At 42.0% G+C, this 27,970-nt stretch overlaps 1 protein-coding gene across 3 annotated transcripts in view; it reads right to left on the bottom strand.

The window, feature by feature from the left end:
* The window catches only part of AMPH (amphiphysin), a 189,804-nt gene that overhangs the window by 90,019 nt on the left and 71,815 nt on the right, over positions 1-27,970 (bottom strand). For 2 of the 3 annotated variants that reach the window (XM_065884343.1, XM_065884345.1), the window contains exon 2: positions 11,225-11,309. In XM_065884343.1, the coding sequence (XP_065740415.1) occupies positions 11,225-11,309 (85 nt within the window). The remainder of the gene's footprint in view (positions 1-11,224; positions 11,310-27,970) is intronic. The other variant, XM_065884344.1, reaches the window with a different exon arrangement.

The following is a 27,970-nucleotide window of genomic DNA, read 5'->3' as shown; positions in this document are numbered from 1 at the left end:
TGAGTCTGTGAGCCTTGAAAAGCCATCCCAGTTTTTTTTCATTTCGTGTGTGTGTATGAAGAGGCTTGACTTATAAGCTGCAACAGAGACACTATATACATATCTTTCCAAGCTTTGCTTTAATTCCTAGGGCATAGTAATGAATACAGTGGGGAAGGGGGAAATGACCCAAAAATTAAGAGAAACGCCACAGGAGCCCCCCCTCAACAATGACTCTTCCTGTGACTTACTGTTCAGTGTCCCTTTCTGTGGGTATGGATACAACTCCATTTACAATATTCTATCATGGCCAAATTGGACAGGACTTAAAAGTATTAGAGAAACAACTGCTATGTCAAGTTACAGAGGTGCATTGATGAGTAGGAATGAAGTACGTACCTTGTCTATCATTATTCCAGACATAAAGTAACAACCAGGATGCTTCTGAAGCTGCCATTTATGATGTCTGTGTTAGTTCGTTAGGGCCACCGTAACAAAATACCAGAGACTGGGTGTCTTACACAACAGAAATGTATTTCCTCACAGTTGTGGAGGCTACAAGTCCAAGATCAAGGTGTTGGCAGGTTTGGTTTTCCCTGAGGCCTCTCTCCTTGCCTTGCAAACAAACAGCTGCTTTCTCCTCACGTGGCCTTTTTTCTGTATATGTGTGCATCCCAGTGTCTTTCTCTTTTCTTAGAAGGACAACAGTCATGCCGGATTAGGACTCACCAATATGACTTCATTCGACCTTAATTACCTCTTTAATGGCCCTATCTTCAAAAACAGTCACATTGGGCTTCCCTGGTGGCGCAGTGGTTGAGAGTCCGCCTGCCGATGCGGGGGACACGGGTTCGTGCCCCGGTCTGGGAAGATCGCACATGCCGCGGAGCGGCTGGGCCCGTGAGCCATGGCCGCTGAGCCTGCGCGTCCAGAGCCAGTGCTCCGCAACGGGACAGGCCACAGCAGTGAGAGGCCCATGTACCACAAAAAAAAAAAAAAAAAAGTCACATTCTAATGTGTACCAGGGTTAGGACTTTAACATACAAACTTAGGAGGTACATAACTTCAGACCATAACAGTGTCCTCAAAGCAAGCCTTTAATATAGCAATAAGTAACAAAGTCAAACACTTACTGAGGGCTCCCTTTGCTCCAGACACTGTCCTATTAACTCATAATCCTCACAATACCTCTGAAGTCAGCACACATTTACAAATGAGAAGACTGAGGAACAGAGGCTGAAAAGCTTGGCCAGAGGTCACAGAGCTAACAGACGGCAAGCCGGTACTGGAGCTGAGGTGGTCTGGATTATTTAGGCTCTGCAAACTGCCTCAAAAGCCCACGTGTTTCACTGCCCTCTCCCACCTCTATGCCCTCAAACTGTAAAGGCACAGACGCCTTCCTGAGTATACTCCATAGGATTCATAGAGCATAGGGGTTACGTCGGTGGGCTCTGGGATCGCACTGCCTGGCTTTAAAATCTGAGCTCTGCCACTTTTAACTGTGTAACCTTGGGCAAGTCACTTAACCTCTCTAGGCCTCTGATTCATCATTGGTAAAATGAAGTGATAATGGTATTCACTTACTAGGGCTATCACCAGCGTCAAAGGAGACAGTCCACGTAAATTATCAGCAGAGAACCAGGCACACAGTATGCATTCAATAAATGTTGGATGCACTATTATTATTCTACCTGATACCTTTTCAATGATAAACTGTGCAAAGAGCAGGTGTTTCATAAATGCTCGACTGAACCAAGTTCTGCTACTTGTCATAGTACGAAGGAGTATCTTCATGAGAAATATACAAAACCTCCCCCAAACGAGCCACTTGGGAATTGTGACTGCTTCCTTCTTTTTAATTTGTATTTCTAAGTCTCAAACACACATTTATGTTTTTCAGAAAGTTTTTTTGTACCTTTAAGTGCTTCAGCAACAGAGGATCCTAGAACCTGTGGCAGTAATTTATGCAAATGTGTAAGAACCACTCAATAATGGATATGAGAAAAAAAATCAAACTGACATGATAAATTACTGTGAGGAAACAAGAAAGCATGAATACCCATGACCAACAGAGTAATCAAGCCCATTCCACAAATGAAAGCTTTTGTGACATATACTCAATTTTCTCGTATATAAAGCATAATTACAATTATGAGTTGCTATGGAAATCAAGTGAGACAATGTTCAGAACACTTTATAAGTGTTAAAGCCCTACCTATGGAAAGTCTTAATAATAAAAATACTTCATCAGTGCTTTTGCCTAAGCCAGTCAGGTGTGGCTTGGAAATTTGTAAATTTTTTAAGCTCCGTGAAAGAGTCTTATAATTATCTGGGTTTAGGAACACAGTCAAAAGAAGGTACAATTAAGGAATGATGTGTATTACTATTCCACATACATGGAAATATATGTATTATCTTCACTATATCAGTGAAATCTAAGGCTTGCATCCAAGTTGTTACTACCTTACGATGCTTCTTTAGAGATACAAGTCAAACGGGTGACCCGATTCAGAAGTCTGGAATGGGACCCAGGAATCAAAATTTTAAAAGGCATCCAGATGATTCTACTGGTTATTTGGGAACCTCTGCTTTAATTTCTCACTGGGTCTAGCATTTAATTGACACTGTGTGAATGGACACTCTCGTATGTGGCTCTAGTATGACATAGCCAAAAAGGCCCTTAAAAATACGTCCGGCTCCAGGTTTCATTCAGTCACCATCAGACATGCCTTCTAATGCACTTCCATCACTTAGACTATATCTTCAGCGCAAAGTTAGCAAGGGGCTTACAGGGTGACTTATGAGAGAGAATTGCAGGCAACTGCAGGGAATCAGTAATACTGACGCGAATCTGAAAATCAACTGCAGCTCATCTGTGCCGATGTTCACAACCATTCCACAGCCTCCTTAGGCTCGGATGAGAGAGATGCCTACTTCTCTGCATCACATTCTCAGAACAGTACAGTCAACCTGGGGATCATTTAGGGAGGGGCATCCAAACTAGATAATAAGTTGGTTTCACAAGGAGAAGTAGGAGATACATGGAATTGGTCTCTAAATGAATGCTGGGAAATGAGATACTAAATCTTCTCCAATTGGCATAGTTAACTAATGTAGTAAGGTAAAATACAATTAAAATAGGCAACAGAATAAGCTAGATGAAAGGAAACCTTTTGAGCAATAACATGACGAGATTCCTCTAAAAGTGATTTCTTAAGTGGGGAACAGGCTCCATAGGAAGTGGCCCAAACAGTGATGCCTAGAACATCTGTAGTTTGACTGGATCGAATTTTAGTTAGGTTAAGCTTTTGATTTATATAGGCCATAAATGAAAAGATATTCTTGTGGTTGGAATGAAAGAAATAAGAGCAAAGAGGATAAAAGATGGACAAGTTCTCCAACGAATATTTTTCTCTTTCTCCCATCCGGCACCATGGACAGCAACACCTGAATAGTCACAAGAAGTAGGCAGACTCATTTCCCTCCTTGAAAGCCAGTGAGCAAAAGAGAGGTTTAATGGGTGTGTCCAAAATGAACAAACAGAAGACCAAAGAGAAATGCAGGCACATTTGAAGGGCAAGGACCAATACATTCTTTTGACACCTGCAGGTTTCTTCTCTCTGCTCCCTTCCACAGAAGTCAATTGTATTGGCAATCAATGGGTGATACTTACCAAAAAAAGGACTCTTAAGTCAAGACTGTATATGCAAACCACATCTTTTCCACCAGAACAATGGTACAAAGAAGACTGAAAGTCTTAACTAGGGGCTTAGACCATTTTTCGTAAGAATACCAATTGGAGTGAGAGTATACTCATATGCTAATGTTAAAGATGAAACTAGGATACCAAAATGCATGCTAATGATGGAGATATAGTAACATTATCTCAAGATTCTGTGTCTTTTTTCTACTACTTTATTTTTAAAAAGAAAGAAGACTTTTGCACCCTAGACCACAAGCTTGACAAAGACAGAAACTATTCTGTCTGAACTATTTATCACTCTGTTTCCAATGCCTTATGCTTAGTAGACATTTAATGAGGTGTTGAGTCAGCCAAGAAATGCTTTTAATAGACACTTATTATTTGGCTTGTTATATATATATTGACCTGTTACCTTCGATGAAGTATCCAGCTCCTAGCTCAAGCCAATGTCTCCAGTTGTGTACTGGATCCCAACTCCTCTTTCTACTCAAGGACACAAGTCAGCTGTTCTCTCCCCTTTCTCTGGTGATTCATCATATTTTCCTTCTGTACTAAATGAGTCCCATTAGTATACACATATTTCTGCCACCTTAGGAAAATGCTCTCCTGACGCCACTTCCTTCCCCAGCTACAGTCCTATTTATTTGCTCCCCTTTGAAGCAAAACTTGAAACTTACTGTCTCCAAGCCTCCTGATATATTTTACCTCACTCTATATATTCTCTATCTATTCGGTTTTGTCCCCCATAGCTCTCATCATTTCTAGCAAACAGTATAATCTGCTTATTTTTATTAAAGTGTTTTATTTATTGTCTGTCCCCCTGTTCTGGAATGTAAGATCCACAGTGGTAGTAACCTTTGTCTGCTTGTTCTCTGAAGTTTCCCAAAGACCTAGAACCATTCCTGGAACATAGAAGACACTCAATAAATATAAAGAAAATGAATATTGAAATGGTTACATACTATTGTTCTAAACATGCACCCACATGCTATCATCAATCAAATAACCGTGAAACTTCCTTAAAAGTTGATACCAAGAAGAAATACTTTAAATTTTGGAAAACACTGGCACACTAAGATGGTTTTCAGTATTACAGAATTCTCACAGGAACGTATAGCTAGCCAGAAAGAGGAGTAAACTTTATTTCCAGAGATGCAGACATATATGAATTCTCTTGTAGTATACTGTGCAATCATTGAGCTCAAACTTTAATGGAAACCAAGTATAAATGCAAGCAACAAGACTCAACAATTCTCTCAGAAGAAAGTAACCATATCAATTAAATATATTAGTGCTCTATGGTCAAAATATTATCCAATCAGAGAAGAGTAAGCTTACTCTAAAACGCAATTCATGAAAAAAAAACCCCTACAAATTGAAGAATGTAACTGGGGTTCAAGGACTGAAAAACATCTTCTGCATTAATTAAAATTACTTATTACATTGTGAGTAAAAGTATGTAAAGCTCTCAGAAGATGGAAAATACCATACATGCCAGCTGATACATATGGAGTAGCATGGAACTAGGGCAGCTTCAGAACCCAGGGAGGGGACCAGAGCCTTGCTCTAGTCTCGATAACCCAGGTTAGAATCAAATCCAGGCCATGTGAGACACTCTCCAAAGGCTATTTTGCTGCCAAAAATTAGGATGAAAATGAGAAAGTAAACGACAATGAAGAGAAACACTGACAATGAATGAGTGAGGAGGCATGGAAAATCCAAGACAAAGAGTGAGTACAGAGATAAGTGTGACAAGGAGGGATATATTTACTAATAAGCACCTATCAGGTGCAAAGGGCAGAGATTTTTTTTGTTTTTTTTTTGGGCTGTGCTGGGTCTTTGCTGCTGTGCACGGGCTTTCTCTAGTTGCAGCAAGCGGGGGCTACTCTTCGTTGCGGTTTGCAGGCTTCGCATTGCAGTGGCTTCTCTTGTTGTGGAGCACAGGCTCCAGGCACGTGGGCTTCAGTAGTTGTGGCGCACGTGCTTAGTTGCTCCATGGCACGTGGGATCTTCCCAGCCAAACCCGTGTCCCCTGCATTGGCAGGTGGATTTTTTTAATGGCTGGGAAAGGATGCCTTCTTTTAAATATTTTATAACCTAATGAGGACATAGACGCACATCTAAAATAACTGTCATATAAGAAAACTGGAACAAGAGCTTTTGGATGAATTACAAAAAAATGTACACTGGAGGATACAGAGAAAGAGAGAGGCTGGCTGAGGGGACTGGAAAGACGTCAGGTAAGAAATATCTTGTAAGTTGACCTTAAGCAAAGGTAGGATTTCAACAGATGGAGATGGCAGGTCAGGCAAGGATAGTTCAATCATAAGGAAGCACCCGCAGTGGAGAAAGTGGAAGAAGAAATTGGAAGCAAGCAGTCCAGTCCCTAAATACCACCACCAGGCAAAGGAACAACCAGCCATCCCCTTTCACATCATGGTTATCTGTGTTAAAAAGAAATAGTTCTAGGATATCTGTTAGGACTATCTGCTCAAGGAAATTACAAAATTTTTCAGAATGTAAATGTGATTTGCCATAAATAAAAATTTTATCCACACATTAACACACCGTGGGAATATATCCTGTATTTATGTTGTTTTTTCAAACTTCTATTCTGTAATTTTTAATTATTTATATACGTATGTCCTAAAAAGTGTCGTGAAACTGCTTACAAAAATTCAAGCGCTAGTCAACACCTCTTCCATCCCAGAAATAAAAACGTGCTCTAGGAACATGCTCCAAATGATCATTTCTGCCACTAGTTCAGCTTCAAGTTTAACAAATGTTTTAAAGTTTATGTTCAAAGCACTAGATTCTGTGCAGAGAAAAAGATGAAAGCGGCCACACGGGACCCCTGTGCAGAGGAGAGATCAGTATGAAGACATGACTCCAGCTTTCAGACGCTGGATTATCCTAATAATGAGAATCAGTGGCTCTGGATCCTCCCCACTGGAGAGCATTTCAAGGTCCCGATATTTCTTTCCTTCTTCATCTGTGTTATACCAATTAGGCCGTTACCTCATGGTGGGCATGGAGAGAAGCAGCAGAGCTACACTGTATGGTATTTCAAGGGGGGACTAAAAAGCTGTGGAGACGTGAGCAGAAGTGAGGCTCCCTCCCTTCTCCTTCATATGAGAAGTTCTCAGACCACACCTCCATTAGGGTGCCCATATCTCTACTCGCTGAAATGTGATCAAAGCTGGTTATCTGAGCCCCACCAGCCCCTGGGTTATCCTGTTGTAATCTGCACACTGGCCATAAGCATGGCATCTTCGTGGGCAAGTTTATGAGCAGGAAGGAGAGGGAGAAGCCAAGGACCTTCCTTTTACTTTGGGACCTTCTCTGGGCTCATTAACAGACCCATCAGCAAGCACCCAGGTGAACTGAAGTGAAAGCAGCCGATGTTCACACCAGTCACTTCTGCTACTTGTTAGCAGCTCTGGTAAAAGAGGAAATATAGAAAGGGACAAAACAAACCCTCTGGGGAGGAAACGGTGAAGTCAGGTCTCATTCTTCTGGCTGGATGTCTCCAACCCTTGCTTTCCTTACCACTCGTCACCACGGAAAACCCTGAGCTCTTGGGGGAGGGGTCACTCTATCCTCCTTTGCTGGACCCTCCTCTCCCCCTCCTCCCTGTCCTGACTGGACCACAAAATCCCCAGCAACGGGGAGTACAGGAGACAATGCAATGAGAGCATATGCACAGAGCCTGCATCCATGCTCTCCGGCTAATGCAAATCAAATAACTTTTAGGAAGAGGTCTGGGATCAAAAAGAGAATTTGGGGCTGGAACAAGATAAAAGCTAATCCTCAAGCTCAAGGGCAAACACAGACCCGTCCGCTACCTCAGTTTCCACCATGAAGAAGCAGGGAATATATCAATTACTATAAGGACTCTTCTAATTTCCTTAAAGGAGATTTAAAAGCAAGATCATCAGAGCCCCAGATGCTTGAATACTTTCTAGAACATTCTAGCGGTCTACTTTTCTTAACATTCTTTTTTTTTTTTTTTTTTGGCCGCACTATGCAGCATGCAGGATCTTAGTTCCCTGACCAGGGATCGAACCCACGCCCCCTGCATTGGGAGCATGGAGTCTTAACCAATGGACCGCCAGGGAAGTCCTAGTGGTCTACTTTTAGAATCTTTTGATTAAGTACTAATTTAGTATGGTCAGATGACTCTAATATACTGCACAAATCCAAATAAAGTTCATTTTATACTATAAATAGTATTTCTGTTGGATTTGAAATACATACACACGGAAAAAAATATGAAATCTAGATTTCCTAGGTCAATGTCTTTAGCGTATGTCACCTTAAGAGAATGCCTTCTGCCTTTAGAGTAATGATTCACATTAATACAAAAAATAATAAGCCTTGTAGAGGTCACCACAATCTTGGGAGATCCTTCATCCTTGGTTAATGTTTCTACATAGCATAAAAGCATACGCCACAAATGGGAATTGGTCACCAATACATACTGGGGGTTAAAAAGACACAGTTTTCCTTCTACAGGGTATTAATAAAGTCAGTCTGCAGCTATGCTTCCCAACCTTTAATATGTTTCTATAGAAGATTAGTAAACCTCTCTCCTCACCTTCCTCCCACCCCCTCCTTTTTTCCTTCTCTCCCTTTAATATACAGACAAGGTTAAAGTTCCCTCCCTCCTCATGGCAGTAAAATGACTATAAATCTACTCTTTCTGGTTAAATCAAAAAAGTATCAAAATGAACATGTGCAAATGCAAGATGATTTTCATGTGAGAATATTTTCAAAGGGAACCAAAGAGGGTCAGGAGACTCCCTGAGAAATACTATTTTTACATTTCCGCTCTATTTGTTTTACTCTTATCAAGTAGAATTGCTCGTGCAAGTTTCCCCAAATGTTTAAGTTTGACCTGCATTATGAAATCTGCTAACGATCTTGACAGAACTAAGGGGCTGATCTTCAAGAACGACAGTATACTATCGGCTCCATAACATTTGAAAATGTATATAGTGAAAGGAATAAGCAGCAGAGCATGTAACTGATGAGGATCTAGCCAACTGCACTTCTAATACCTTAGACGAAAAACAATCCTCACCTTGTTCAGTCAACAAAGTCCAAAAAAGAACAATAAAAATTCCCCATAAGGGACATCCCTGGTGGCGCACTGGTTAAGAATCCGCCTGCCAGTGCAGGGAACACAGTTTCGAGCCCTGGTCCGGGAAGATCCCACATGCCACAGAGCAACTAAGCCCGTGCGCCACAGCTACTGAGCCTGCGCTCTAGAGCCCGCGAGCCACAACTACTGAAGGCCGGGCACCACAACTAATGAAGCCCACACACCTAGAGCCCGTGCTCCACAATAAGAGTAGCCACAGCAATGGGAAGCCCATGCATCACAAGGACAAGTAGCCCCCGCTCGCCGCAACTAGAGAAAGCCCACGCACAGCAACCAAGACCCAACACGGCCAAAAATAAATAAATAAAATAAATAAATTTATATTAAAAAAATTCCCCATAATTGGAAAATGCAAAGTACTACCTTATCATGAATGCATTCCTGAACTTGATGCTTCCCAAGGTTAGCCTTCTGGGGTGCTAAAATATCATAATGCCATAAAAGTGACTGAGAAAAAAAATCTAACAGCAAAGAACTAATTAGCTCCACAGGGACACACCGGACTGGAAGACTAGGTTTCAAAGGATAGAGGGTAAATCCTCAAGTAGGGAAATCTGTAAACGTGAGTCACTTCTTCTATCCAAAGCCAATCCCTTCAAGCAGACACTGGGGACTGGCCTGCAAAGTAACAAGGGCCCTGATTAACAAGTTTCTCTGTGGGAAGTTGCTGCCATCCAAGTCAATGATCTGCACGAGTGCTATCCTAGTGTATGAGAAAGTGCAAGAGAACTCACCAAATGAGAACATCAGGAGATGTGGAGAATCTGATCTCCTGGAGGAGACAGGGGGGCAACTTAGTCTATGAGCCGACGTCCAACATTTCTCTAGGAATTCTCTTTTCTACCGTCATAAATCCAAAGCTCTCTATAATACTCAGTGATCGGGACATGATCTATTTTTCCCTCTATCACCGTTTTCTTCTCCAACTCCCCTCTCTCTTTTCTCATTTTCAGATAGAACGAGATCACTGTTATTCATAACGAATTGTGTTCCTATCTGTCCGACCCTTAGTCTTGGGATGAAATTGGAGACATTCAGCAATGTGTTTTGGTGGAGACTAGTCTACCGGGCTCTACCTGCTGGATTTTATATCCCCTGTTGGTGAGGAAAAGAAACAGCATGTTACGAAACAGCCAGAACACTGATACACAAATGGAAACAAGAAACCTCCAGGATCAGGGATCTGCAAACAGAAGCAAAGGCAGCGACATAAAACCTACGTTGGGGGCTTCCCTGGTGGCGCAGTGGTTGAGAGTCCGCCTGCCGATGCAGGGGACGTGGGTTCGTGCCCCGGCCCGGGAAGCTCCTACATGCCGCGGAGCTGCTGGGCCCGTGAGCCATGGCCGCTGAGCCTGCGCATCCGGAGCCTGTGCTCCGCAATGGGAGAGGCCACAATGGTGAGAGGCCCGCGTACCGCAAAAAAAAAAAAAAAATTGTGAAAACCTATGTTGATCTTCCATTGCTGGCTGTCGTCCCTGAGGCCACAATTTCCTCTGTGGACACTTCTGGCTCCAATGACAACAGGAAAATAAACCCATGTCCTTACATTTTCCCTGTGTCCAAACCTTATTTTCCAGAGTTTGCTGGCCCAGCCTACCTCTAGAATGATCTCCAGATTTGAAGCTTCTAATCTAAGAGATCCCGGCATTTATCTTCCCTCTCCCTGACCCTCACGCATGGTCTCTAAAGATGATATGCCAGCCATTCATCAAGCCTTAGAAATATAAACAAATAATTTTTAAAAGTTTGTTTCTTTATTCATATGTCTGTTAAACACGTAGCACCCTATTAAAGGAACAAATATCATAAACTGTGTTCTTCAACCTTTTTTTCATTACTGCCTCCCCTGAGGAAACTTTTTAGACATTTTTTTCCTAATTATACCCCCATGAAATGTTAATACCACAGATATACCATGTCTACTTATGTGAAGTATTCCCATAAAAAGAGTATGATATTTTTCATCCACCAACAACCAATTTTCTCCCTCTTGGGAGATATACTCTCTATTGAAAATGCGTGATCTTAAAGCTGCAGCAATTGAAATAATTTTGTCAGAAGTATTTAATTACTGCTAATACTCAGTGGAAGATAAATCACCAAAAAGATCGCCTTTCCTTTAGATCAGTAATCTGTATTGAAGAGCTCCAGAGAAGCAAAGTCTTCATCTCCTGAGATTCTAAAACACAAAACTTCTTCCCGCAGTGCCTACTACCTCTTTGCCTCGCACAGAAAAAGTCTACAGAATTAACCGTTGTTCCCCTCAAGTTAATGCCAAGCCCAATGAAGAAGATCTTTCTTCAACCTCAAGGTATTTTATTTACGCACTAAAACACAAAGCCAACCCATTTCCCACTCCAGAAATGAGATAAATATACTTGCCTCTTGCCGTTTGAAGTTCTGCACATATTCTTCAAACTGTTCATCTTTTGTCTCATCAGCTTTCCCAAGCTTCTGAAGGACCTGGTTTGTGGATAAAACAAAATGGTTCAATTTAATAATGTTTTCAGGGTGGGATAGGGACGGTGGGAGGGAGACATAAGAGGGAGGAGATATGGGGATATATGTATAGGTATAGCTGATTCACTTTGTTATAAAGCAGAAACTAACACACCAATGTAAAGCAATTATACTCCAATAAAGATGTTAAAAAAGTAATAATGTTTTCAAACAAAAAGCAGAGCAAGGCTGTTGTTTTGCTCTTCTGAGGAGTCGTCTCTCTTAGCACAGCTAGTTTTCTGTTCTGTAAGCATCTTGGCTTAGTGGCTTTGTAGTTGAACAGACCTGGATTTTAATCACAGTCCTACCACGCGCAGGCTGCATGACCTTGAGGAAGTGTCAAGTTATAGCATTCATTTATGCACATGTTTTTTCTCCAATAGGCTATAAGACTTAAAGACAAAAGCTATGCCTTGTCCTTTTGTCCAAAGCATGTGGCACAATGCTTGATGCGTAACAGTTGCTCAATTTTTTTGTTAAACGGTGAATCAAAGTTATTTGAGGAAAGTACTAGCCTACTTCATAGGGATGGATTTAGAATTACTGGAGCCACAGGCACATGGTAAATTCTCCCCCACCATCTCCTGACACTCTCTTCAATTCAATAAATGTTCAAAGAGGCCCTGGGATACACAAAGCCCATGCTAAGAACTGGTCATCCAGAAATAGATATATGAATAAAATAAGGTCCCAGGACTTAACCTTAAGCTTATGATCTAATGGGGTAGACAAGGCAAGTTCACAAATAACAAATCAAAGACAATCTGTAATAAGCAAGATGAGTGGATTGTAAGGCGTTAGAAGCAATATCCCCTTAGAGCTGAGCTCTTCAAGGAATCCTGGTGGGGATTCTTCAAAACATGCTGGAATCCAGCAATCCCACTCCTGGGCATATATTCAGAGAAAATTATAATATGAAAGGATACATGCACCCCAATGTTCATAGCAGCACTATTTCCAATAGCCAAGACGTGGAAGCAACCTAAATGTCCATCGACAGATGGATGGATAAAAAGATGTGGTATAACATACCAGCAACTCACTTAACCTCTGAGTATATTTCATCATCAGTAAAATGAAGATAATAATAGTAAAAAAGAAAAAAAAAAGATGTGGTACATACATATAATGGAATACTACTCAGCCATAAAAAAGAATGAAATAATGCCATTTGCAGCAACATGGATGAACCTAGAGATTATCGTACTAAGTGAAGTCAGTCAGACAGAGAAAGACAAACACATATGGTATCACTTATATGGGGAATCTAAAATACGACACGAGTTTGAAGTTATTTACGAAACAGACTCAGACACAGAAAACAAACTTATGGTTACTAAAGGGGAAAGGGGGTGGGGGAGGGATAAATTAGGAGTTTGGGATTAGCAGATACAAACTACTATATAAAAGAGATAAATAACAAGGTCCTACTGTATAGCACGGGAAATATATTCAATACCCTGTAATAAATCACAGTGGAAAAGAATATGTATATATATACACACACACACACACACACACACACACACATATATACACACACACACGTATATAACTGAATCACCTTCCTGTACACCAGAAACTAACACAATGTTGTAAATCAACCATACTTCGAATTTAAAACTATCCTGGCAATTCCTGCAGACAGGAACGTGGCAGAGTACATTCCAGTTAAGGAAGCAGCCTAAGCAAAGACCACTGGAAGAATCATGATGGACTGTGAACTGGACATGAGTGGCTCTGTTTTCCTAGAGCACAGGACTGGGTATCAGAAGTAGTTCTTAGCGATACAGCAGAAAGTTACTTGGGACGGAGCAAAAGGACCCTGACAGTCATGATCGGGTACACTATTCAAGATTCCCATATCTAGTATCTAAAACGCTAACTTATTTAAGAATTTATAAAAACTCCATAAATGTTGCCTTCTCAGAATATGTACACCCTATGGCATTACCAAATATGTTTTTCCAAAACATAACCATTTGGGCATTAAAACATACGCTCATACAAAGCACTTTCTATGGCTGGGTTTTACATCAGCTTGTGCTAATTTGTTTCCTTAAAGATATAATCTTGTACAAATTGATAACTTCCTTAGACTCAGTTTAGAATGTTTTAACTAAACCCAAGTATCAAAGTATTTACCCAACAAGTCAGAGTCCGTGCAGATTCCTTCAAGAAATAAATTTTCTTTGGAGGTAAATAGTAATTATTCTAAGTATATAAGTAAAAAACGATTATTTTATTCTATTCTAAAACTAACTGTTTATAATATATGCTAGTATTCCTTCCTTTGGCATTACTAAACAAAGATTTTTTAAAACAATAAAACTGTATACAGACTCACATATATTACCAATTACTCAACTTCATTCAATTTCATGTCCCAAACCAACATCATATATGAATAATAGGAAAGATATATTATTTCTCATTGCAAATTTATTATTTAAACAAAGCTGGATGTATCCAGTAACGTAACTATTCAAAGGACAAATAATCACTCTATTAACTAATAATCTTTTCTCACTTAAGAGTCTCTGTGAAAGACAGAAGAGAAAACACTAATTTTTGAAAGAACTGGGCATTGTAACTAGGGAATAAGTTGATAAGCATAAGAAACATGATCAAATATCTATATGAACTATTTTAAAGTTGACAGAGGTTATTCCTGGATGGTAAGATTCAGAGTGATCATTATTTTTTTCTTTATAATTTGCTACATTTTCCATAATTTCCTCTATGGTTATATGTTACTAAAGTAATCAGGAGAAATCATAAAGGTAAGTAACAGGAGTTTATCATACTGATATCCGGTATATAAGAGATTTATGTATCAGATTCTAGTACAAGCAAGTAGCTTGTTAGTAACTAGTTGAAAGACTCTCCTCAAAAGATATAGATGAGTGAATTAATATCAACCGGAAGAAAGGTTTCCAGAGGCAGCCCTTGGGGACCTATACCTGATTCAGTGATTCATGTGTAAGGAGAGGGTATCAATGGTACTTACTTCACAGTATTGTGTGAAACTACCAAGGATACACATGGAAAGGCTGAGCTTTGATGCCTAGCATATAATTAATGCTCAATAAATATCTACTATTATTATAGATATTATCTAACACTATCGAATAATTTATCAATGGCCTAAACTTATACTGACAAAAAGTTGGGAAGGATATTGGATATGTTATATGATGAGAATGAGATTCACAAAAGAAAGCTTCCCTAACAAGCTGAAATTCAACAGGGATAAAATGTAGGTCAAAATATAATTGTCCAAGTGCCAGATTTATGTATTCAACTTTCAACTACAAGGAGACAGGATGGATGTTAAGAATACATGGTTCCTGGGGCTTCCCTGGTGGCGCAGTGGTTGAGAGTCCGCCTGCCGATGCAGGTTCGTGCCCCGGTCTGGGAAGATCCCATATGCCGCGGAGCGGCTGGGCCCGTGAGCCATGGCCGCTGAGCCTGCGCGTCCGGAGCCTGTGCTCCGCAACGGGAGAGGCCACAACAGTGAGAGGCCCGCGTACTGCAAAAAAAAAAAAAAAAAAAAAAGAATACATGGTTCCTGCCCTTAAGTAGAAATAAGGAACCATTTTCGCCGACAGTCAGTATGAGCTGACAAAGTGATATTGCTGCCAAAGCATCTAATGTAATCTCAGGCTACACGAATAAGCATGAAAGGTACCCGGGGAGCAGTCCTGAATGATTCTATGTGGTGAACATGTTGATAAACACATAGATACGTAGACAACCTGGAGTCAGCTGAAGCGGAGAGAGCTGATACCATGAGGTAAGAGGCATAAATGATATAATCGGTATAGTAACAGGGAGAAGAGGAGACCAAAGGGAAAAGAGTACATCTGTCTTCAAATACCTGAAGGACCAACATCAGGAAGAAGGACTGGACTTTTCCCATCAGAAACCAAGATCAAGAACCAGCACGGGCAGGTAAAAGCTTTATCAAGAAAATGTTTGTGCCAGAAATTTCTATCATGGTTTTCTGGAAATTAAATAGTTTGTTGGTAGAGGTAATGAGCTCACTGTCCTAGGAGTTATTTAAGTTTAACCCAAAGTTAGAGGTGCTAGAGAAGAGATTTATTCATCACACTGGTGCATGGAATGAGTCATATTTCAGATATCTTCTCATTCTTGAATCCATAATCAATGTATCATGTTAGACATTTTCCCTAGAGAAGAATGCAAATCTCAATGAATAGAAGGCAGAGAAGAACGTCTGTTCGTTTCCATCTCCAGCTGATACTGACTTGCTGAAGACTGCTTGCCAAACCCTGTGCTAGGGGCTGCAGAACAGCAAGCTGCGTTCCAGGGACTGTGGTCACGTAACAGGTCTGAGCACGGGTGCAAGCTGTGGAACTAGGGTAGATGTGGCTAGCGTGCTAGGCAGAGGGCAGATTACAGAAAGGCTTCGTCTGCAAGACTAAAGACTTCAATCTGCTTGTAGAGACCACGGGAAGGCAATGAAGAGTCTCCCTTCCCTGGAGACAGCTACGTGATTAAATCTGTGCTCCCTGGTGACAGTGTTAAGGACAGGTTAGAAGAGAGAATGAGTGGAAAAGGGAGACCAGTTTAGAGATTATTTAAATAGTCCAGGCAATAAATGATAGCCGGAGCTAAGGAACAGATAAAACCAACCCTCAAGAAGTAAACATACAGGATTTCAAAGCTTATGAGACAAAAATGGTGAGGACAGAATGAGTCAAGGGTGACATCATTTCTTCTGTGGTGGCTGAATGGGTCGTCTGGTGACAATCAGGGTGCTGAGTTGTTGCAAAGTCTCCAGGGAGATGGGAATGGTTTAGATGTGGAATTGGAAAAGGTTAAGAACCAGAAACACAAAGCAGAAATCGTGGGTGGAACCAAAGGCCCAGCTGAGGCAGAAACCACCAATGTGCAGGTACCCACATTTAAGCAGTTTTGTGATTTTTCTCCAGCAGCCTTGATACAGGTGATAAGATTCATTGCTACATAGAAAGACAGTATCTTAAGGCATCAAGGACACTGAAACCTAGAATTGAGATGACAAAAAAATGTATCTTTTACCTTGTTCTAATATTACAATATCTAACAGTGAGTTTATAATTAGCTGGCCTCTCTCATTTGCCTCTCTACCGGCTATGTTGACAATACCAATTAAGCCTGAACAGTTTGGCACCCCTGATATTACAGGAGGATTACTAACATATTCATGCATCTGATACTCAGATTTTGACAACATGACACATCTTCCTCCTCCCCAGGCAAAAGGAAGAGAAATCTGCGCCTGGTGCATCTTGGCTCAGGATTTAGGTCTTTTACTTCAAAGATAATTTCATGTACATTGACACTTTCCTGTTTTTTTGGTTTTTTTTGCAGTTCGCGGGCCTCTCACTGCTGTGGCCTCTCCCGTTGCGGAGCACAGTCTCCGGACGCGCGGGCCCAGCGGCCATGACCCACGAGCCCAGCCGCTCTGTGGCATGTGGGATCTTCCCAGACCAGGGCACAAACCTGCGTCCCCTGCATCGGCAGGCGGACTCTCAACCACTGCGCCAGCAGGGAAGCCCGACACTTTACAAGAAGATTTCTGTTGTTACTTTTGTTGCTGTCAGTTTTCAAATGTAAAATAATATTCTCAACTGAAGAAGCTTTTTCAAACTGCTCTTCCTTTCAGTGAGATTCTGAAATATTCCTCTAGAGCTGGCTGGGTATTCATCTTCTCACTCTCAGCCCTGAGTTCAGATCTGATCCTAAAAGACATCATGACATAGGCAAAAAATTTAAAGCAGGAATATGGTAACTTGGAATATTTAAGCTAATAAATCTTTTTTTCAGTGTCTCCTAAAGCAGTTAAGCTTCTCAGCTTGGTTTACAAAGGCTGCTCCAATGATGTGAATCTCACATACTTTTCTAGAGCAACTGTTCGTGTACAAAGTGTCCAAGTCAAGTCCCTAAAAATTTAGAACTCGTTTTAATTTGGGCAGTTTCCCCACACTGTAAAGCCAAAATTCCAATCCAATTTCAAATCCTCGGAGTCCAGTGCAAATTAAATGCTGACTATTGTAGCAGTGAGAGAATAATTGCCTTCTCTCCATATGTTGAAATTAGGAATGGAACACTATGTTCACAGCTCTCAAAAAAAGTAGTTGGCATTTGAAGTCAAAGAAAAAAACTCACAATCTTCCATTCCACATAGAAAGGACTTCTGTTAATTAGGGGAAGGATCAAAGCAAGGTCAAAAAATAGTGAGGTATGACCCCAAGCACGAAAAAAAGTCCTATGATCCGAAGTGGGAAACTGATAAGAGGCGGGGATGCAGACAACAAGGTAATTCAAGATGAAGGCCATTGTGGGTGTCTGAGACACGTTTTTATAAACTGCTTGATGCTGGGACAAGGGTGATGGTTAAAAGAATTCTGCAGCATTGGCCACTGGGATGCCCTAGAGAGATTCACACATTAGATGAGGGCTCAGACTAGACAAAGTTCTAACTCTGGGTGATTCATTCCTTCCTTAATTCATCCTTCCTTAAGCCAGACTCTAAAAGTCAAAGAAAGAATCCTACAATCTAATTAGTTTTCTCTAAACAAGGAGGTGCTCCTCTCTTCACGCTTTCTGTCTTTATAAAGAAGAGCACATCAAATTATGTAAACATGGTTCACTGAATCCAGGAATCAAGTACATGGGAAGACCATGGCCTTTTCTGGACAGGAGGACACAGACAGATGGTCTTCTACCACTGCCCACACCCAGATGATTCATTCACTTATCTGTCTGTACACCCACCTATCTATCCATTTATCAAGTGCTCACTCTGAAGCTGTGCAAAGATCCAAAACCTCGGACTGGAGGGAAACCATTGGGTGCCCGCGAGTGCAGGGTAGCTGCTCTTCTGAAGTGTCCTATGGGTACACACTGCACTGTTTCTCCAACTTCAGGGTACTAGTCCCTTAACCTCTTTCTGGATATGTTTCAAGACTTAAAGAAGTGGCTTTAATGTGGCCTGATTTGAGAAGAATAAGATGAGTCATCCTTTGGTGTGGCTCAGGTGCCCATCAAGGTCCTGCACTTTGCCTTCCATCTGGTCCTCTGTGGGACCTATTTCTGCACCGCTATGACATTCACTTCTTGCCCTGGCAGATCTCAACAGTACATTAGGCATCACATCATCAAAGCCTCTCGGAGGTTGGGATGAGCCTTCTTGCTGATTCTGGGAAACACTTTCAGGGAGGTACACGAGAACAAATGAGAGAGGGAAGGTTCACAGGCTTCCATCCCATTTGGGTGGCCTTCAGACTTTAAAAGTTTGAGAATAACGCATGGTAGAGAGAAAGTACAAGTCTCAGACATGAGCAGGTTTATCCTAAGTGGGACAGAAGCAACTGGGTATTAGAAAGCAGTGGAGGAAAGAAAGTTCAGGGGGCTGGAAAGGAAAGAGAAGTGAGGTGGGCCCCCAAAATGCAGATACAGTAAAGCACCAGCCAAAGTTGCTTTCAATCACGGGTCTACCTGGTGAGGTATCCTGCTGCAGAATTCTGCTCTCTTCTACCCTCCCCAACCCTTTAAAGTTGAGGGCATCTTACTCCTCTGACTTAAAAAAAATCTTGTTGGAAAAGATAGCTTGAGGAATACTGATGTAGGAAAGATGAATTGTGAGCCCTGGCATCTATCTGACCCCTTCTTCTTCTCCACAAAGCTGGGTGCCCCCTCTCTTCCTCTTGCTTGGGTCACCTCGTCTCAAGACTACTTTTCTATGAAAACTGATACTTCCAGTATCCAACCCAGAATACAACATTTACAGCAAAATTCAGGTACATGGTTGGCTAAAACCTTTGAGTCATCCTAAGGCTCTGAGAGGGACCATATTTTCCTTCTCCAGTGCCCCCCCCCTCAAGGACAGAGCGCTATCTCATGCCAGTATTGCACAGTGAACCTCCAACCTCATTAAATCGTTCAAATTAATCCTCACGCTGCTTAGCTAGGGAAAGATATTCCTCCATATACCACAAGAGGAAAGTTGTCTGCTAAACGGGTGGCAATCTACCTACAGAGGAGCTGTTAGAAAGGCATGTGGCCACAGCAAGCAGGGAGGGCTCTGTACCCAGGCGCTTCACTGGGGATCAGTCCTGTGCCTGATTTCTTCCTACAGACTCCTCAAGCCACCTTTGTGACCTCAGTTACCCACAGTACCAGCAGAAGGTGGATCAGCGATTTGAACACACGGAGCTGCAGTACAAACAGGAAGGAAGATGTTGACTTAGGTGGATCCAAAGTCCACAAAACCCGACTCAGGATTTCATTTGGGAACTGTAAATTGCCTAAGACAAGAGGGAGTTGATGGATAGGAATCAGATGAAAAGGAGAGTCCAGAGAAGAGAGTAAAGACATGTTTTTGCTTTTCTTCCTCTAGGGAAAATGCCCCATCTTAATAACTCCATATTCCTTAAATTATTAGCTATCATCTATGGAAATTTAAAATACATCAAGCACAGTTCCAAATGCATTATACCTAAAAGTGAATTTAATCCTTCCAACAATCTTGTGAGTTAGGTTATAATGACTACCCTCATTTTACTGATGAGAACACTGAAAATTGGTGAAGTTAAACAATTGACCACAGTCACAAACTAGTATGTAACTGAGCTGGGATTCAAAGCAAACAGTATGATTCCAGAGCCAGCTTCTAACTACAAGGCTATATAATGCCCTAAAGACAGCAGCAGGGAAAGAAACATGGCGGATAGCTTTTACCTAGACAACTAAGTCATTTTCGTCCATTCTACATTCACTCTCACTGATGCCAATATAGCAACTGCTGGATCCATACTTTTGTTAAATGGAACCATCTGACACCACCTCCATCCAAAACAGGTCATTATATTCATTCAAATACCCTGGGTGAGGGGACATGGGTTATACAAAAGACGCATTCTCCCCACTCTACCCTTACTTAGAAAGAAGACTTCCAACTAGCCTCAGACTGGGAAAAGGAGGCCATCACCTCGTTTAAGGACCTGAGAGATCAGGCCACAAAGAGTGCCTCAGCAACAAGTAGTTCAGAAAAACAAAACAAAAAACCTTAGGTGCACGTCAGTACAATGTAGCTGCTTGTTCTGTAATGTCCTATGGGCAAGCATTGCACTGTTTCCCAAAGTTCTGGTGGAAAGAATGGCGTGAACAGAGCCTCACAACGAAGTCCCCACCGCAGTCCTGCCTGGGGCCACACTGAGTGATATCAGAAAGGACACTGTCCCTCTTCAGACTCCTTTTTTTATTAATGATGCCTTTGGTAACTTGACCCTTCCTGCCTCACAAGCACTTCGTGAATAAACACAAAGAGAAAGATATAGGGTGCTTAAAGAACTTTTGAAATCGCATTCTGGGTAATCTCATATTGAAGCAGGACCCCAATTCCACAGGTTCCTAAATGTGCAACAGACTCCAATTGCCAGGGCTCACCGTTACCAAGGATTTTAGACAGACCCGACAGGATGTGACTCAAAGGCAGTTTCACTAGTGGTTTCTATCTTGAATGGTTATCGATCCCAAACTAAGAGTAATCTGATGTAAAAATTTTTATACAAATTGCAGGTTTGAATGGAAGTCAAAAAAAAAAAAAAAAAGGAGATTGCTAATAGGTTGAAAACCAAATGGTACTTCCTCTGGAAATGAGTCCTGATATAGAGCTGGACATGGTATTTTCCATTCAGTTTGTTCCTGTGGCAGTTTTCTAAAGATCTGTGCACAAGAAGGAACTCTGAGTGCCTTCGTGACCTTTATTTAAAGAACACTGGAACAGAGGGGCAACATAAGGTCCTGGGAGACTTAGGTGAGATACAGGATGCTCGTTACGGCTGTGAGGGCTGCCTGTCAGAGCACATGGCCTTCTGCTCCTGGGCACTCAGGGCTGAAAATACTTCTCACCAACAAACATGCAATCGCCACAAACAAACAAATAAATAAACGAGCGAAGAAACAAGTAAATCCTGCAGCACTAATTATTTCTGCACACATTTCTGTATTTTGCTTTTACGCCTTGATTTTCAATTTTCTGCAGCTATTTTTAAAGTCTGATCTGCATGAAGTGAATTACTAAAGAAAAGAAACTATTAAATATAGTTTGGATGAGGCCCACTTTTCAGATTTAATTGGAGCTTCTGGAGCTGGATTCGCCACTTTCATATGGTTAATATGGAATATTTTATAAAGTTAAACGCAAACTTTGTGTGAATTTTTAAAATATCGAGCCTAACAGTATGCTGCTTTGGGCTATATCACCAGACTCTTGTCTGGACGGGAATACTTTAAGGGTATTTTTTTTTAAGAAGCACAGTTTGGTGTGTAAGAATTACCACGTGATAGAAGGGGTAGGAAGAACACAGCTGTTTTCTGGACACCCTGAGTGATACTTCCATGATACTTGCACAAGGGAAACATGCTTCTGGAACAGCCTTTTACTGGCTGTTCGGACCATCTGTAAACACATGCAGACACTTCTGCGGGTCATACTCTGCACTGACGCCTACAGATCCACACTCCCCCCTCCTCGCCTGGTTCAGCACCTCTAGGGACTGCACCCGGCCCTGCCCCTCTGGCTTCTGTCTAGAGCTGATCATGAGAACTCAAGCCAGCAGAAGATGGAAAGGCAGGAGCAGAGACGTGGGGACAGTGGTTCCCCTGGTCTCCCTGCAGCCACCATGGCAGTAGCCTCAATCCTCTGGTGGCCTCTCCAACAACTACATCTCCTCTCCCTAAGTTCTGATAACAGCTTCCCCCCCTTCCCCTATAGGCCTGGAGATCAAAGACCCCCAGCACCCTCCTCTGCTGCTAGACCCAGCAGCGTCTCCATCCCTTGCTGGTTTGCTTTCCACAGGCCATCCTGGAATACAACAGGGGTCTCAAAATTCCTAGCTCATAATCTCCCACCGCCCTTTTTACATTCCAGCCATGAGCAATAATGAACTAAAGCAACCCAACACACTTCTAAAAAAGTACCACTGTTGTGTCACAGTGTACAAATGGGATAAAAACAAACCAGCACAATCCATCCTACCAGAAACAATTTGCAAGATAAGCAAGTCTAAAGATACTGATCCCACAACAATGGGGTTTTGCCAAGGAGGACACTTTTCAGGAACATAAACCCTGCCTGCAGTTGGCAAAGGATAATTCTCATTAAAAAGTGTTTAGTAGGCTGTTTTCAGCCTTCATTTGGAGACATCTCAAAGAGAGATTGTTTTTCCTTTTGAAAGGTTATGGGACTTTGATCCCTGGCACTTGCACGGCATCTTTTCATGAATGTTGTTTAGATGTCTATGTTCCTCCATTGAGAATTCAAGGTAATCACAACCAAAATCCTAGCAGGCTCATTGAGGAAATTGACAAGATAATTCTACAATTTATATGGAAATGTGAAAGACATAGAATAGTCAAAACAATTTTGAAAAAAAGGAGAATAAAGAAGGATGCTATATCCCACGCCAAAGCACTTTAAAGTCATAAAGTCGAACTTTCAGAATAGAAAACTAAAAATGGGATGACTTACTTTTGTCCTACTGAAAGGGTAGTCTCCTGCAAAATCTTTGACCTTGGCACCTAGTAAATCCTGAGCAGAGTAAAAAGTAAACAACACCTACAAACAACTAGCTTCTATATGTCTTATTCCATGTTTATGGGGAAATCAAATCCCATGCAGGGTCTCTGGTGTAAAAATCAAAATGTTTAAAAAGCTAGGACTGTGTTTTTAGAAAAATAACTGACCAAGATTCTAAGGCCAAACCTCTCTCCAACAGCCTGCATTCTCATGAGATCATTACTTTAGATTTCACTGGCTATACCAGTTCTGCACCTTATTATAGGCAATACTGCAGTAGTATTTCTCTGCCTTTTGTTTAAGAAGATCCAGATGTGAGATCACTTTATTTATTTTTTACAGTAGGTCCCTGTTGGTTATCTATTTTAAATACAGCAGTGTGTACATGTCAATCCCTAACTCCCAATCTATCCCTCCCCGCTGAGATCACTTCTTAAAAAGTTGTTTCTTTCCCTTCTGCTTCAATGTCGCTGTTAAAGCCATAATCTATAATATCTAATTTTTTTTTTTTTTTTGCGGTACGCGGGCCTCTCACTGCTGTGGCCTCTCCCGTTGCGGAGCACAGGCTCTGGACGCGCAGGCTCAGCGGCCATGGCTCACGGGCCCAGCCGCTCCGCAGCACGTGGGATCCTCCCGGACCGGGGCGCGAACCCACGTCCCCTGCATCGGCAGGCGGACTCTCAATGACTGCGCCACCAGGGAAGTCCTATAATATCTAATATTTGATTAGTCAGCAAACGGAAGGAATACTGCAGTCCAATCAACATAATGTCCAGGGTCATAGAAAGGAGTAACCCATGAACACTTTCAAATGTTCTTACTGTACAGCTTTCAAGAATTATTTAGTCATCCTGATGAATTTATTAAGCAATAAATGTAACTGACCGTTTATTCGATGGCATCCTTTCATCGTATTTACATTTCTGTCTCTAAATTCTTGCCACTCAAAGTGGGTCCTCACACCAGCAGCATCAGCTTTCACCCGGCAGCTTGCTAGGTATGCAGAATTTCACGTCTATCCCAGACCCACTGAATTAGAATCTGCTGTCCAACAGTATCCCCAGGCAATCCATCTGTACGTTCAAGTTTGGGAAACCTCCTCCAAAAATTACAAACTCAATGTCACACCCCACAGGTAAATAAAAAAAAAATAGTCATTTTTCTGGGCATTTGCTGTCAATGTAGAAAAAATCAAGCTTATCACACTGAAACTGCAATGATCACAGGATACACCTTGAACATTGGATATTAAAATGAATGCACAAGCTCTATTCAGCGTTTCCTCCATTCTCTTAAAGCAAAGGACTGAAAAATTTCCAAATGGTTAAATGCTCTGGACAGGTGAGTGGGTTCTGGTTGTTTGCAGTTTAATTTGCATTTTAATGACGTCATCGCCATCAAGTTTTTATAAAAACATGATTCTGCAGACTACTCCATAGGAAGCGGAATCATTCCAATCAGTCACGTTTTTGTCCACAATCTGTGAATTAAACGTGAGTTTCTGGCTCAGCGACAGTCAACAACGTCAGATAAATGAAACAGGAACATCTGTGACGGTTTTCCTGGCCATCCCCCCAAATGGTGTGTAAGGCACTCCTGCCCTTTCATGTGGAAACAACTGAAATCACATGGACCTCGGTCGGCATCAATGTTCCAAGCAACCTGGACTACAAACAGGGGACTTTAACATCAGACAATCATGGCTGCAAATAAGAGCAAATCTGTTTCTCTGGCAAATGTCCTATGATGGTTTTCTATATAAAATAAGAAAGAGGCTTTAACCTAGAAGTCTGCAGGCCATAATCATTTATACTGAACCAAACTTTGCTTCTTCCTCTAAAATCTAACGAACGTCAGTGACCTAATGCCCAGCCAGCACCCGGCTGTGAACAAGACACCAGGCTTAGCCTTAGCCCTATGCCGTATCCGCAAACACAACAGTCACCTCCTCCTTTGAACATAATTGAGGCAAATGGGGTCTTCTCCTGTCATTGCTTCTTTCTCATTTCCTTTTCCCTCCTCACCTCTTACTGGAAGCTTCGTGACAGACTCTTTCAGCATAAAATATACTTAAATTAGCTGTGAAAAGTGTCCAATATTAGTGAGAGGAAGTTTCATTTTGTAGAACTGTCTCTCCAAAGAATGTGAAAAACCTTATTCACTTCCACAAATGCCCAGGCCTCAAAAACTCGAATTCCCCCTCCTCCCCAATGAGTCCAGGACCCTGCAGAAAGGGCCAAAGGCATCCTGAGATAGAGATGCATAGCTGCACATCCCAGGTAGGCTGCTTCTGAAACGTTAAGCTGCAAAGTTAGGAAATGGGAAAAGTAAAGAAACATCTTTACTGTACTTGGGTCTCAAAGTATGAACAGAAGCATCTAAAATGAGCCTTCCTTCTGAATATGGGCTGTACAGTTGCACTCTCCTAGGTGTTAAGGACCAAACGAAAGGGTTATATAACCAGCTGGAAAGACAAAAACTGAAATAAATGTAAATTTAAATAATAACTCACACTTAAACAAAACTTAGCCAGGAAACTAGATGACTTCATATGGTCTTAATATGCTAAGTGCATTTTGAATCACCACGAAGATGATGCAGAATGCAGTGTCGTCCAAAAATTTTTTGACCAGAGAACTTTTTGGTCTAAGGAGTATCTTGCGAGACTGATGTGCTACCAAACACACCTGGGAAAGCCCTGAGCTACACCATCCCTACCAGGGATCTAGACCTGGGAAGCCCTGCACCTCTAAATCAGAGCTCCTCAACCTGGCTGTGGCATCAGGATCACCTGGCAGGCATCTGTTGAAGCAGGTCTGCAAATATCATTCTGATGACCACACATTTGCTCTGATCTGTTAGCTGTGGGCAAAGCCTTAAGCTTATTCCTCAGGAGTAATTATTTTAATTTAATACCAAGTTTATATAACACTCAGAAGTGAGTCATCTCTCAGCAACAAAAACAAATAATGAGATGTCCTGGTTCAGCCAGGTGTAGTAAGCTCCATCACCCCGGATAAGCCGCTGAGGCTCCGTGAGTCTCCCTTCCTCATTTCTGCCGCCCCAAGGCACCCACAAAGGATCCTGAAAAACAAACAGAATCCCTGTATTGTAATTCCTGCCAAGTGCAGCTCAGGTTACTGGGATACATACGGCAGCATCATTAATTGCCCTGTATTCAATATAAACCACGCTCAAATAGTTGGTGGGGAGGGGATCTGGTTCGTGACCCAGCTCTGCCAAGTGTAAGTGAAAGCTTTCTCACTTCTTCCTCTTCTTCTCCACCATTCTTTCACCATTTAGGTGACAACTAATGAAAGAAAACCATCTGTGTAATACACATGATGACCTCAACATACGCCGGCCCCAAATTCATTTTCTACAGGTCTCTGTGCCCTGCAGGACTGAACCAATGGACGGACTTGCCCAAGCTCCCTTGACTCTAGCTTCCTGGACCAATGGAGGCACCAGCAGGAAATGAAAGTGTGGGGAAAGGAAGGTCAGGTCCTGCTCTGTCTCGGCTTTGAGCTGTTTCTGGCAATACTTATGGTCCCTTCACCCCTACGGCTCCCATCCGGAAACCCCTCCTTTATGACTGTCACTGGGTCTGGCTGCACCATCTTCTCCTCTTGCCCCTTGAGTCCTAGCAGTGGTTACAGTTTCTTGCTGTTGTCACTAGTCTTTGGTGATTCCGTTAACACTTCTGCCCTTCTATGCTCTATTCACTAAAGCATCTTTAAAATTTTTATTTATTTATTTATTTATTCATTTATTTGGCTGTGCCGGGTCTTACTTACGACATGCAGGATCTTTTAGTCGCGGCATGTGGGATCTAGTTCCCTACCCAGGGATTGAACCCGCGCCCCCTGCACTGGGAGCACAGAGTCTTATCCACTGGACCGCCAGGGAAGTCCCCACTAAAGCACCTTGAACCATCTGAGCTGAATTCCGCCTCCTGCCAGGCCCTGGCTGATAGCCCAAGACCGTCTCTGGCCCTGGCGATCACTGTGCCCATCCTGAATCCACTGAGCGAGGGGTTGGAGGGCATATTTGCAGTTTTAAAGCACACATGCACATATACACCGTCACAAAAAAACCTGGTCTCTCAGAATAGATTGCTGAGGGTCCAAATAAACCATTTTAATATACACCAAGTAGCGTGTATTTAAATATATATTACATTGAGTCCAAGTTCTAAAGCCGTAATTGCAAAACAAGCCCGTGCCCTAGGAAGGGTAATATGTATTTACATAGATTAAGGCCCTTAATAATTGGCCTTGAGCGCTGCCAGAATTTGATTCCTATAAAATAAAATTTCAGGGCTTCCCTGGTGGAGCAGTGGTTGAGAGTCCACCTGCCGATGCAGGGGACACGGCTTCGTGCCCCGGTCCGGGAAGATCCCACATGCCGCGGAGCGGCTGGGCCCATGAGCCATGGCCGCTGAGCCTGTGCGTCCGGAGCCTGTGCTCCGCACCGGGAGAGGCCACAACAGTGAGAGGCCTGTGTACCGCAAAAAAAAAAAAAAAAAAATTTCAAAACTCAAACTGATATAAAAGGAGCCTGGTGGTTTTCAAAGGCAAGGCCTTCTAGGAGGACCAGAAACACATGCTCGGATTCCCACCCTCCATCTCTGCAGCCTGGGAAGGGGTTTGCTCTCACTGCAGAAGACACAACAGGTCAGAAGACAGCTGACCTTAAGAATTCTTACCAGGGTCAGCTCTTCCAGATCTCTGCAATACCCGTAGAAAGAGGAAAATAAAATATCTCCTGCATCCTTTTGCGGGGAGGGAGGGTGTCTCTTGAGTCAAAGGGATTGTTCAATACTGCCAAAAATATTTACTGTTTGTCCCTGCTAAAAACTACGAAGTAGCTCTGTGGTCAGAAATTGGCCATATTGCAGAGCCTGATAGAAAAAAAATTTTAGGCCTTCTTCCCTAAGTTAAAATAAAATGATGTACCCAGAAGAAAGGAAAAAACCCCTAAAGCCCTTGTAAAAGGATTTATTGGGTGGATCAACCTATGATGTCATTTA

Source organism: Phocoena phocoena, chromosome 9 (genome assembly GCF_963924675.1).
Source record: "Phocoena phocoena chromosome 9, mPhoPho1.1, whole genome shotgun sequence".
Taxonomy (NCBI): Eukaryota; Metazoa; Chordata; class Mammalia; order Artiodactyla; family Phocoenidae; genus Phocoena; species Phocoena phocoena.
The sequence above is the reverse complement of the archived record's forward strand: the minus strand, read 5'-3'. Positions and strand labels throughout refer to the sequence as shown.